At 39.1% G+C, this 13495-nt stretch overlaps 1 protein-coding gene across 2 annotated transcripts in view; it reads right to left on the bottom strand.

Annotated features, from left to right (window-relative positions):
• Nucleotides 1–1623: 1623 nt before the first annotated feature.
• Nucleotides 1624–13495, bottom strand: part of PREX1 (phosphatidylinositol-3,4,5-trisphosphate dependent Rac exchange factor 1) — a 718002-nt gene continuing 706130 nt past the window's right edge. For both annotated transcript variants that reach the window (XM_069243446.1, XM_069243447.1), the window contains exons 38-41: nucleotides 11386–11573; nucleotides 9590–9692; nucleotides 4716–4783; nucleotides 1624–3558 (exon numbers count right to left, since the gene is read on the bottom strand). In XM_069243446.1, coding sequence (XP_069099547.1) covers nucleotides 3516–3558; nucleotides 4716–4783; nucleotides 9590–9692; nucleotides 11386–11573 — 402 coding nt within the window. In that variant the 3' untranslated portion in view covers nucleotides 1624–3515. The remainder of the gene's footprint in view (nucleotides 3559–4715; nucleotides 4784–9589; nucleotides 9693–11385; nucleotides 11574–13495) is intronic.

Raw genomic sequence — 13495 nt, 5'->3', positions numbered from 1 at the left:
TGAATAAAGAAATTCAGGTGTCACAATTTGAAACCTGCCCTGTAGACATTGAAGATTTTCACATAAAATAAAATGGTGGCTGTTTTAGATCATTACATTTTTACTGCATGGCTCGTTAGGCAGCGAAATGTTGGTCTGTAATACTGACTATTATTGTAATTTTCTTTTATAACAGTGTCTGTTTTAGCTTTATGTGTTTTATGGGTATGAAGTCAATGAATCTTCATCTCAAGACTTGGCCTCGACCGGCGCCACCGTACATTTAAGTGCTGTGTATTGGCAGGCATTGCCCCGATAAAGCGCAAAACACAATAAATAAATATGATTTTCAAAGATTATTTTCTCAAGATGGTGCGAGCCTGTCTTCCGCAACTACACTATGGAAACTGAGGGCACGTATAAGTCTCTTGCAGGAGCAATATCGCACCCTCATTTGCAGGTTTGCTTGCTAACAGCTTTGAGAATTGATTTTAAGGCCATGTGTTTGGTTCACAGTCTTATATTTAGGTATTCATTTGCAGGTTGGAGGCCAAGACCTTTTTAGTGGCAACATCAACATTTAAATTGCTGTCAAATAATTTCAGCAGAATCACATATGTTAAAATTTCGACAAAAGAGGACTACTTACATGTTGGTGATGTAGTACTTCTTTCTCAGGCAGGATGCAATCAGTTTGGTTGAATTCTGCATATCTTAAATCAATGACTTAAAAGAAAAAGACATCACCAATGTAAGCTGTCGAAATTGAGTTAGCAATTTAATCATGATTATCCTCTTTTTAGAAGTTGACGTTCAAGCTCTCTGAAGTAGTACACTAATGCTACTGGAATTGTACAAGCCCTACCTGAAAACGTATCCACTTTAAAAGAGTAGCTAATGGATTCCAGACTCATTCCACCATCTGCAAGTCACTGAATATTGCAATAGTAATTTCAGTGGAATTACATTAAAGGCCTCATTTATTTAAAAAAAAAGTGGCAAAGAAAGAACCACCAATAAAACAAGGCAGATTCTTTGTCAACACTACCAATTGGTTAGCTTGCAAACACAGAACTCAGTAAATAGCAGATTTACCATAGCGAGACATTTCTGTCTCTGCTTTTCTAGTCCACCTTTGTGCAGTGTTATCTCTGCAAGAGATGCTGGTAGTTCTCCCAGTAGCACATAACCACCATGTTCTGCACAGTCAGAACCAGGAAAGACCCCCCCCCCCAAAAAAAAAGAAACGTGGTAATACTGTATTCCTAGCATGCTGCTAGTCAAAACAGCAAGTTAGGAACAAGACAGTGTACCCCTCATTTGGGTGTATATTACAAGTGTCCTCTGTAGGGGTGGTGGAACATCCACCATCTGACACTATCAGAATGTTCATCCGTATTTTCCCCAGTAAGGTGGCTACCTTCCAGAGCAGAGGCAGCATTTAGGTAGAGAAACCTCAGTAGAGACCCAACACTGCTGCGGCAAAATACCAAACTCTTCTACCTTGCTAAGTGAACATTCAACTACAAAAAACTTTAAATTACTTTCTAATGTAGGAGGCATCCAATAATACATTCAATCAAACTAACAGAAATGTGAGCCACAGAATGCAAAACTGGTTTTATGAAAAAAACAACAATGACACATATTAAGATACTTTTTATTTACAAAACAAATTGTCCAGAAATACATTACACAGACCTGTTTTGTGAGCATGGTTATAATGTTCTTCTTGAAAAGATACTGGTGAATATTGTGCTTGTGATAGGTGATAGAGTAATGCCACTCATTTCACGGGTTCACATAAACGATACAATATAAGCGACCACAGTGCAAACTACCCAACTCAAAGAATGCCTCTCAACCTTTGTTGGGTAATGCCCATTCAGAGCTAAAAAAAAAAAAAAGCATATGCTTTTGATTACCAACAAAATCATTCACATCTGTGATGAGAATTTGGAATGAGGTCCTAGACAGTGCCAGATGTAATGGTATTTTAAGTGAAAGTTTGGAAAATGCATTCGAATTTACTAATTCCACATATGCTGCAAGTGAACATGGATATGTTAATAATGTACAGACCCCGTTTGAGGGGTGCTGGACTTGAACCAGCAAGTTAGATAACAAAAGGTATGTCAAATATACAAACTTAGCTTACCAATTTGCCCGGTTCTACCAACGTTTTTTCTTTCAGTTTAGAATGGTGTGGCAGCATTGATATGATTAAGGAATCTTTATTTCTTTCCCTCTGGGCAAACATACAATTTTGATAGAGAGGTGAATGAACAGGGCTAAGGCACAGTTCATATCAACATTCCTTTTGATCTGGAACATTAGCAGGTTTAAAGGTTGAAACTGAAATGTAATTGTAAATGCTTCACTAAATTTAATACTGATAAAAAATGGAATATCTTTAAAAATAAAAAATGCAAATATATACAGAATGTGTTTCCCTCCTGAAACTTCCTACCACATTTTATTAGCTGTATTAAAAAGATTAACTTAAATACTGGCGGGTTGTCAATGTTAAATAATGAAATAACTCTTTGTAAACTGGGAATGTTCGTATAATTTAAAGAAGGGTGGATGCATTCTTTAAAATCTGGCATTTAGATCAGTATAGAATAACTTGATGCAGAACAAGTCCGTGAAGCAAAATAAATAACTGAAATTCCAATTTGCTTTCAAGCATAGGTGTGGTTGAAGTTTTATATGATTAGACAACCACTACAGTGTTGCCCATTTTCTATTCAACGTACTGTTTAAAATCCTTCATTTCTTGTCCTCCACCCCAAATAAAATATCACTGTATTTCCAGAATACATTTTGCTGCATTAGTTAAAACGATTAGCGTAAAAATTGGAATGCCTGGCAAATTGAAATGTCAGCCTTAGGCATTAAGGAATGTAGATTAGCAAAAAACACTAATTCTCACAATGCATAAAAGAAATCTGGAATAAATACTTGAGTTAAAAAATAAATCCTGAAAACGTGTGCTATTTAGGATTCCAAAAGTGCAGTTTGAAATATTTTAAGTGGTGTTCATGATCACATTTGGCTGCCAACTAGATAGATTCAAGACGTGTGCTCCTTCAGGATAAAGGTGTTTCTTCCTGCATCCAGGATGTGCACCTGTGGTAGGAATCCAACAAAGTGGAGCCAACAACACAGCCACTCAACTAAAGGTATGTTGCTCCTCCTGGTCATAACCTTGTCACTGTCCATCAGGCCATTGGCAGAAGAATAGTTCTGTCCCAGGTCCTAATCTTGCAGTCTATGAAATATCAACAACAGACCAAGGTAAGCGCAAAAAATGCCACATTGGTAGGCTTTGAGAAGTCCTAAAAATTGGGTGCCAACTCATCAGCTTTCCTGAGAGAAAGTCAATAGCAAAGACAGTGCGTTCCCTTTTCTCTGGTCCTTACAGTTCAGCCTGATACAATACCAGATGCTCTGCCATAGGGTGCCAGGATTTTCACAAGATGGCTTCACTTGCACTGAATGTCCACTGCACTCTACAAAGAGCTTTTTGTTTGTTATAGGTCGCCATCAAGTGGGGGCTGGCACAGCTTGTATATCCTAGGCAAAAGAAATAACATTTTACTACACCAAAAAGATATATGGTATTTGCACACACAAGAAAATAACTTAAACAAGCAGTTCACAAATAAAACGAATGTGCAATGCTCAGATACCAAAGAAAATTGTGTATTATGAGAAATATACTTCAATAATTATAAAAACGAGGGAAATATAGCATTTGGAGATCATACATATTAAGATTACCATTGTCAAGTGTCACGTTCTGCAAGTATTACACAATTTACATACCTGAAATATTACGTTGCTTTGCCAATGTTCACCTAAGATATTGAGCTCTAGCATACTGGGCTTTTTTAGGGTGTGAGCACTTTTCATAAACGCATAGCAGCTTTGGATGCTACCACACAAGAATTAAAGGGATCTCTCAACAATGTTGAATGTGGATGAAAAGTCGGAATATTGAGAGAAAAGAACATTCTTTTTTTCAGAAAGCCTAGAATTTCCAGCCAGATATTTATTATTACAGTTATATGCGTGAGGCCACAAATATATTACATCCAGATGTTCATAACAGTGAAGGTTGGTGTGTGAGGTTTTCTATCGCTAGAATGAGGTTCTCAGCTACAGATGGGCTCTGTCAGGTGTATTTATAGGAAAGGAATGCCTGTACTTATTGCAAAGGAGGAGGGAATAATTCCAATTTCAAATGAGGTATTGTTTGGAAGGTGGGACATGGTGTTTGCAGTGATGGAATCAGTGTGGCCTATGCAATAAAACAAACAGTGATATTTCAAAACTGGTGCAGTATTTACATTATATCCCAAAACTGACACAATGTGTCTACATTATTATGCAATAGATTTTTCAGTTCTGAGATACGTATTTCGTTGTCCAGTATTACAAAATAAATATCTTGCAAATGTACAAGTAGAAAGTTAAATTAGTGTTATTAGTAGACCCACTTGCAACACTGCTCCTTTACCTACTTTGAGGGCTGACTAACTGCTACTGACTTAGCAATACGCTTACTAATATAAAAGTAAGCATTGAATATTAACATTAACTATCATCATTACATACTGTATAGGAGACAGCAAGACGCTTGAGTCAAATCAACATACAAATCAATTATCCCCATTTGAAAATAAAATGATCACAACATTCTAAAAGGGACCTATTATGCATTACCGTACCGTGGTGCAGATTGCGGCATTTGATCCATAACTTTCAGGTTTTTAGCAGAAATTTCAACCCTTGGACCCTGACAGAAAGACAAAATGCTGTTTAGAAACTTTGTCAAGCCTTTTTCTTCACCCATACCAAAGTAAGACAACTGGAATCTTTTCTCCACTTAAAATGTATTGACATTTCATTACGTTTAATACACTTCCCTGTGGTGGATATCCTATTTTTCAACATTCACTTCTCAGGAAACGTGCCCAGTTTGACAACACAAATATCCCTGTCATAGTTTACTCAGCAGCACTATGCAAAGAATGAATCCCTGCCAAATTAGTTTTTACTCTCCTTTTGATCCGCTCAGACAACTGAATTTCTCTATAACAAGCTACACAATTCATGACAATATACTCTGCAAAGGTGCGGAGGCTTAAAATGTCTGTGCTATTTGATATGACTACAAATGTATAAAGATTGGATGGAGGATAACCACCAGCAAAGGAAAGTTGCATCGACCCTGAAGACCCACTAGGCAGAGGGTCAACCCACACTTCGTGCTGCAAACGGTCTATGCCACCCCTAGGTTGCAATACGTGCAGACTTTCTCATCTCCCGTTGCATAGGGCACTCGATGTGTGGGCTACACAGAAGCATTATACTTAGTTTGCCACTTACACAGTTTATGGCTTTAAGCACAGCGCTAAGCTCTTGGGTCTTTTCTTTAGTTGGACAAAATAGTACATCAACATTACAACTCCCTACATACAAACATAATGAAGTAAATACATTTTCACTCAAGTAGTGAACGAATACAAGACATAGCTGTCTGAACATTCTCTGTACATCGTCTTAAACCACACCACTTATTGGAAAAACACGTCAACTGTGCCACTACATGTTAGATGATACATTTGATTTTAAATCACTCCCTAACCATGTTCCCCATCATGTGCAAACAGTGTGAGTACAGTGAAAATTATGTGAGCAATAGGTCTTTCCAAACCACTACCAGTTCTGTGTTCCATAACCAAGTATTCACTGTTGTGCGTTATTTTGAGGATATGAATTTCTTTAGTGCCTTGTGCATATGCTTCAATCATACGCTGAATGCCAACGCGTATTGCCATAATTAACTGTTTGTAGCATACTTCTTGAACATATGCAGTCTGCTGTTGAAACTTTTCGGCTCTCTTCTCATGCACACATTCAGCTTCACATACTATATTCGTTCATACCGGTTATAGTATCAATGTCATTGGCGATGTCATGTTTTTTCACAGAATTTCTGAGGTTTTGAGGTTTGCAAACCTACGTATAATAACGTTTTCAGTGATTTTCTGTTTTTTTATGATACACTTTTATACAATTCCAGGAATACATAAGTCACTATGCACAGTCTTTCACCATGCACAGCTGGGAATAGCCACAGGGCCTGACCAATCACTATGTCATGTACCCAACTTTTTCATGGACACAGTACACTGTGAATGGCCTTCGGTCCGGTACCGTGGTCTGTGTTCCTACTTTACATAGCTTGAATACAGGATGATGATTTGGATGACAGGAGAGCCCTTACACATACCCCTGCTATGCTAAGCCTTGGACTGTGTTCTTTCTTGATATGCAAATGGTCCTAGAGTCCAGTCAAACTTCTATCTATTATCTATAAACTATTGATCATGGATTACAATGACAGGTCATATTTCAATTATATACAAAAAAGGAAGCTTATACAAAACTGAGATATATAAAGAGAGAATATAAGAAGGAAACTGTCCTAATTTCAGGCAAGAACTTTTTTGAAGGGGAAGGTGGTTTTTTTATGGGTTTTCTTGTTTTGTATTTTTGATTAGTTTTGAGTTTTTTTCTTCAAGACCCTCTTAGGATGATGCCTGCTAGGTTAGGATACTGTAGAAACGAGGTACACGAGAAATATAATTAAATATATAATTAATATGATGAAAACTAACTAAATAACTAATGAAAACTAAATTAGGTTAAATCAGATTACTTAAACTATTTTTGCAACTCCTATTGCATGTGTTTCGCTTTAAAACAATGTTCTGATTTTGTTCACTGACCAATACGTGTGCCTTACGGCATACATAGTTGTCTCTTTCACTTACTTCTTACAGTGCAGGAAGGTGTGATTCTCCTTCCATCACGTACAAGATGGTTTGGTATGCTCATCAGATTTTGGATTTCACACACATATTCAGAGTGTTTGGACGTTAAATGTGTACGCACGCATGAATTTCTAAAATAATATTGCCCTGGATTACCTAGGATGACTACTTCGCCATATTATTTACAAGTGGCTGTGGTGCATTGATTCTCTTCAAACCTGTTAGAAAAGTAAAACCCTTCCATACAACGTTCACATTTGCTTGTTTCACTGGTGGGTTATTTCTCTGCACCACAATGGAACAATTGTCTTCTGGTGTCTGATCCTGTGTTGGTTCTTTAGGTGTAATCCTTTGTTCTGCTGAAGGGTTTTGCTCTTCTGTAACAAGGTCAGCCACAATCTTCTGCAGTTCAAATTGATGCTACAACTCTTTCCTTTTCACAGGTCACATAGAAGTAAATTTAAAAGTACCTGGAACTCTCTGCATAAGTAGCAGTTTTGCATAAGGAGTAGTACATTTAAATTTATAACCAATGAAATTGTTTACTGTTTTTAACTTTTGTTACAAAACAATGGAGCTCTGCAAAGACTGTGCGTGTCCTTCTGGGTTGATAGTGCATGAAACATTTGGAAAATCTATTTTATAGTTGCGAACAGTGCTTGATAGTTCCATCCACTTACCAGTAGCTATGAAGTTTTCAGTTTTTTTTCATTTGTGGTCTAATGTGTGGTTCAGTGGCATTTCTTTGTGGAAGTCACAGGTTTTGCCAAAAGTCCATGATTGTTTATGAAAAGGACTACCACCCAATCAGAGGAAGCAGCAACTTCCTGAACAATCTGCAGGTTTCTTTTTACCCAAAGATTTTCGATATGCATGCACAGATATTCTGAAATTGAGTATTAAACCTTGAGTCCAGTTATCTTCAAAGCCGTCCTCCAAAGTGATAAATAATGTGTTCAGTTAATAGTCCTCCTTCTTTAGAATGTTGAATTCACAAATTTTCCCACTGACATCCTTGGAGCTGAAAAAGGAAGCTCAGCACTCAAAATGCTGAGCAGTAGCTGAGGAATCTGCAAAACCTCAGACCATCAACAGCATGTTATTGTTTGTTGGATACATTCTACGTCGCTAATCCTTAATTTTGTCTACTTCAAATTCAAGTATTTACTTCGTTAAAAGAATAGATGTCTGTATTCCAGATGTTTTATTCGCTGTTTTTCAGCTGGATTCGATTGCTTGTAAAGATGAGAACAATGCCAACATCAGCCAGGACCCAACAGTTTGAAGAGTGACGAATACTTGATTTAACTAAAGATGATTATGAATGAAGCAAAAAGTCGTTCTTAAAATCCATGATTTGGATTTATTGCTTTCCCTGAGTGTGTGTGAAAGGAAATTTAATTCTAGGTGTGTGACAAGCCTTCTCTGTGACCAAAGCTTTAGCCGTGGTATATTAGGCTTTTACAGTTGAGGAACCACAATTATGTGCAAGAACTCACTCACTCCATCTTGGGAGATGCTGTGTCACCAAATATATGGGAAAAAGTCAACATCCGTTCCAGCATCTTCATGCAAACAATCCCTACAACACTTTGGCCCTCATTACAACCCTGGCGGTCAAAGGCCGCCAGGGTTGAAGTGGCGATCGTACCACCAACAGGCTGGCGGTATAATTTGCCATATTTTGACCGTGGCGGTAGCGCTGCGGTCACACCGCCGGGACCGGTGGTTTTCCGCCATGGTTGTCCCGGCGGTTATAATCCGCCAGGGCAGCACTGCTTGCAGCGCTGCCCTGGGGATTATGACTCCCCTTCCTGCCAGCCTGTCCATGCTGGCGGGAAGGGGAGTCGCAGGGCCCCTGGGGGCCCCTGCACTGCCCATGCACTTAGCATGGGCAGTGCAGGGGCCCCCAGGCACAGCCCTGTCGTGATTTTCACTGTCTGCCTGGCAGACAGTGAAGAGTGCGACGGGTGCTGCTGCACCCGCCGAACCGCCACATTGCCGCCGGCTCCATTAGGAGCCGGCTGCAATGCTACGGCCCACATCCCCGCCCATCGGGGATGTCCAAATGCGGCCAGCGGGTTTCGCGGTACAACCTTGGCGGGTCGGACGAGTAATGAGGGCCTTTATTTTTTTTTTCTTTCCTCCTTTATACCTTCATTTTTCTGAAGCCTTACCTTTTTATCTTTTTCTGTTTTAAAAACAACAAAATAAAAAAATACATAGAAACAAAAAAGGGCTTTTAATTGCTACTTTCTGGTCTAAAAAAGTGAATGCTAATTTTGTAAGTAGAGTTCTAACTTCACCCAGTTTTATACACAGCACGCTGATATTAAGCTTGATTGCACTTTAAAAGAATATACAAATAAATATGTTTTGCTTTCCAATGACCAAACAATCCAATTTAATAAAGAAAATTATATCTGACGCAATAAGCATTGACCAATAAATTGTTGCTGTGGATAAACAAAGACGCAAATATAAGTATAAACAACTTAAAATTAAAAACACCATCAAGAAAAAGTACTACAAACATTTAAATGAAAAGAGAACAAGGTGATTTCTACCATGTGTTTTTTCTGAAACTAAACTTGTATTAAATACCTTTGGAATAAGAGTGCAAATTGTCATACCACAATCATCATTCATCAGACAACATGTGAAACTGAGGATGACAGACATTTCAAAAGCACATTCTTAAAATAGCAGGATTCTAATACAGTGGTGGGCCCCAAAACACTCTATGACTATATTGCATGTACCTGCTTTCGCATGATGTCCGTGGCCTGCATAATGCATTTTGGTAATAAACCATGACTTCGTGCTAGTACGGCTGCTTGCTCCAGGGATACACTTAACGTACTCCTAGAAAAGAGATATTTACATATGATCATCACTAAAACCACAACAAACCAGACATTAGGCAGATTCCCTTTAAAATGAATAGGACTTATAAAATGTAATACAAATGTTTGTGGCTATAAACAATTACAAAGATCCAGTGAGACTTGGGAGCACTATTCTTATTGGCATGCCTCAAGCCCAGAGCAGTGATTTTAGGCCTGTTTGTTGCTACTGGTGGTCAATTCACTGATGTTCAGAATAACTTCCGAAAGAGAGAAACAAGTAGGCATCTAGCCACCATCTGAAGGATTTGCCACCGCAGATTCATACAGTCTTAAAAGTTTGTGAAACCAATTAGTATAACACAGTAACATCCATCTACAACACAACTCAGACTGCAGCTGCTTTGAATTTACATTGATTGACCTAGAGCATAGGCACATAGTGTAAATTAATCTATTATAGACTATTGGAAACAACACATCTATAAATAACATAAACGGAGAGATCGAAAAATCCAGACACAGTCTTAGCCCCTCCTTAATAATTTCCTCCTTGTACGCCCATACCACAATAGTTGCGACACCTAAGTCCCTAAATACCCAAAATAGGACTGTGGATGAGGCTTAACTCCAATCACTGACTGTGGAGATTCTAAATGGCTGAGTGAGTTCAGTGAGGGTGAGGTGACAGTATACCCTTAGTACTGACTGTGGGTGAATAACTGTGGACAACTATAAATCCTCTATAGCCTACTACAGGTTAGACGAGGCCCCCAAAAGCAGACAGTGGATAAAGTTAAGCCCCAATATCTGCCTGTGAATAAGTAGCTATGGGGGAATGCTGGCCCTCAATAGCAGACTACTGGTGACTGTGGGTACGGCCAAACATGAACAGCTGCCTGGGTGAGTGACTGTAGGTGACTATACATTCCCAATAGCTAGCTGTTTGTAAGCCTAAATCTCCCATATCTGACTGTGGTGAGGCACACTACCCCAACAGCTGACTGTGGGTAGAGTTGAACCCTAGCAGCTGTCTGGGGGTGAATGACTGTGGCTTAGTGACAGTGGAAGATTATAAATGCCAAATAGCTGACTATGTGAGAAGAGGAACATCCAATAGCTGACTGTGGGTAAGGCTATACAATAAATGTTGACTGTGTGAGTCATTGTTGGTCACTGTAAAATGGCCAGTAGATAAGTGTTGGTTAGTTTCAACCACCAACCACTGCCTCAACAAAATTAGTAGAAATCATGCTGCAAGAGTCTTGGGTGTCTAGCACACTTTTGTTTTAGTTCCATTTGTGGTATATATGATGACTGGATTGATGTCTGTGATATGGAAGTCCAAAGTGAAAAGAACAAAACTCTTCAGAGACTGTGAAACAAGCAACTGTATGGTAAGACCAAGATGTAACAGTTTAAGATCACTTTAAATATATTTTCAGAGAAGTGTGGGGTTGGCAGCAGACTGGACAATGAAGATATTAAAGTTGGTCAGCATGAGGGTCCTTGGTCATGTGGTAATAAAATTGCCACTCATACTTGACTGCTGCAAAGCATATTCAGGGTTTTAGTGACAACACACCATGCTAAGCTGATGTGTCCTATATAAACAAAACTACAGAGTTATGAATAGCTCACCTTTAATCAAACAATTCAAAGCAAACAGAGCGAAGGGATGCTATCAAAAATCAACAATGGCAGCATCTTACCTCTGCATTCCCGTGCCACACATTACAATCTGACAAGCTCCGAGACGATAACAAAGTTCTGAAGAAATGGGTAAGAGTCCAGCTCCAGAAACATTACTACTGGAAACGCCTGTCGCAGGGTTTTTTATATTTATGTAGGACTTCAAGAGTCTGCAGAGCTCATCCATTGCATTTATGGGGCGAATTAGCTATAAAGTAACAAAAACATAAATTTCACTTTCAATTTGATGCCAAACATGGTAATGAGAAGAAAGGGATAAATACATTTAGATACATTAGGTATATATCAAGTTTATCCCAACCTAAGAGTTTAAATGGCTCCTGACACTTCACTCAATCCTTGGAGAATTCTCTTGGCGTGACAATATCTTTACACATATCAGATTCTACTGCCCCACTTCATAGCATGCCTTTGTCCTGACAGAATATGGTACATGGATAACAGAATGGTTTTCCAGCTGACTGAGAAAAAAAAAATTGTGCCAATGTCTACAGGTTCTCACTTGGCCAAGAACTTCTAAATGAAAATCACTTGTGTTCAATTACTATTTCCCGATGGTTAAACGCTGGACAAGAATTCAATCAATCTGGTTCAATCAAAAATTTGATGTGCAGCATAACAATGCTGGAGATTATGAGGGAAAATCAATCTTCTGTTGATTATTAATTTAAAGACGGAGGTTCTCGCCCATTGCAGCTAGCGGGCCACCCTGCTGTTCCTATCAATACTGTGACTAACAATGTTTCACTTCCCCTAAACTTGGGAGAGGAACCTACTAAGCCCCTACAGGTAAAATTCCTACAGAACTGGACTCCTTCTCTCCCTACACATGCCTTGTGTTCAGGCATGCATGGAGATCACATATGAGCCATGTCTTGTGCATGGAAAGACTCCACCTTTTTCTGGTTTCTGGCTAAAATATATATTGAGCAGAGTCATGGCTGAATAGAAAGGTGGACTTAGACCAGTGTAGCTAACTAGGAACATTATCTTCCAGATATACCTGGCAACAGCCCCCACACTATGTATTTTTTAAACTGAGGACTAGTTCACATCCTGTTCTCCCCACCCTTTGTACTCTGTCAAGGACTGTTAAAAATGTAGATACCCTACTTAGGAAATCTACACTGTGCCCGAAGAATCCAAGATTCATTGACCAGCTGGTGTTATCCGTCTTCTACTTTGTGAAAGCTGGAGAAGAAAACCAGATTGGCTGAGGTTATGATTTTGCCATGGTTTACGACCAGTGCTCCGGTTCCAATTAAGGTGTGACTTCACAGAGCCAATAAGCTGCAGCCATCTGGCCCTCTAGAGAAGGAGTGATGTCCAAGGAAGAATAGAACTCAAAAGTTTGTCTTTTTTCCTCAAGCAAGGAACAAGCCTCTGGATTAGACCCTGATTTAATGTAACCTACCTTGGAAAAAGATAAAGCAGTATTGCTGAGGGCTGGAGAGGTGCTGATGCTTGACCAAGAGGACAGATGGCAAGGCCTAGTGGACTGAATCTGTATAACTTTCATCTTGAGAAGGCACCCACCCAGGGCCTGGAGTGAACCCTGCTCTCCAGCTGCCCCATACGTAACCTAAACAATAGCTTTTCAAGAACTGCTAGTGACAGTCTACGAAAGTGAAGTTAGTAAGTCAGTATTGCCCTGTTCTCGCAATTCTATCAATGAGATTGCAGCCGCCTGAACCATCACAATTCCAGTCAGACGGGCATGAAGGTTTTTCCTGTTCATCTTTGAAGGGTATTATTCATGCGGCTGAGGTTTTGTTAGCCAAATCCATGAAACATTTGAAGCATTTCATAGAGCATATGGTTACAAAAAATGGGGTAAAGGCACAACAGGACTTTGATCATGCAGTTTAGTTTTCAAGAAGTTCCTGTTTTTCCCCCCTAACACAATTTGTTTCCTGGATTGCTTTTGCCTATGTAAAACGTTCCTTCACATCGCAAGATAATTATCTTCAAATTGAGCGATAATTTTCATCACATTACACTGTCACTGTAAAAGAATCCAGTCATGCAGAAAAATAGAACATAGAACTTTTCGTCACATTTAACTTTTGCACAGCTGTTCTGTGCACAATGGCAAATGTGTGACACAAT

Source organism: Pleurodeles waltl, chromosome 7 (genome assembly GCF_031143425.1).
Source record: "Pleurodeles waltl isolate 20211129_DDA chromosome 7, aPleWal1.hap1.20221129, whole genome shotgun sequence".
Lineage (NCBI taxonomy): Eukaryota > Metazoa > Chordata > Amphibia > Caudata > Salamandridae > Pleurodeles > Pleurodeles waltl.
This window is presented reverse-complemented; position numbering and strand designations above follow the sequence as displayed.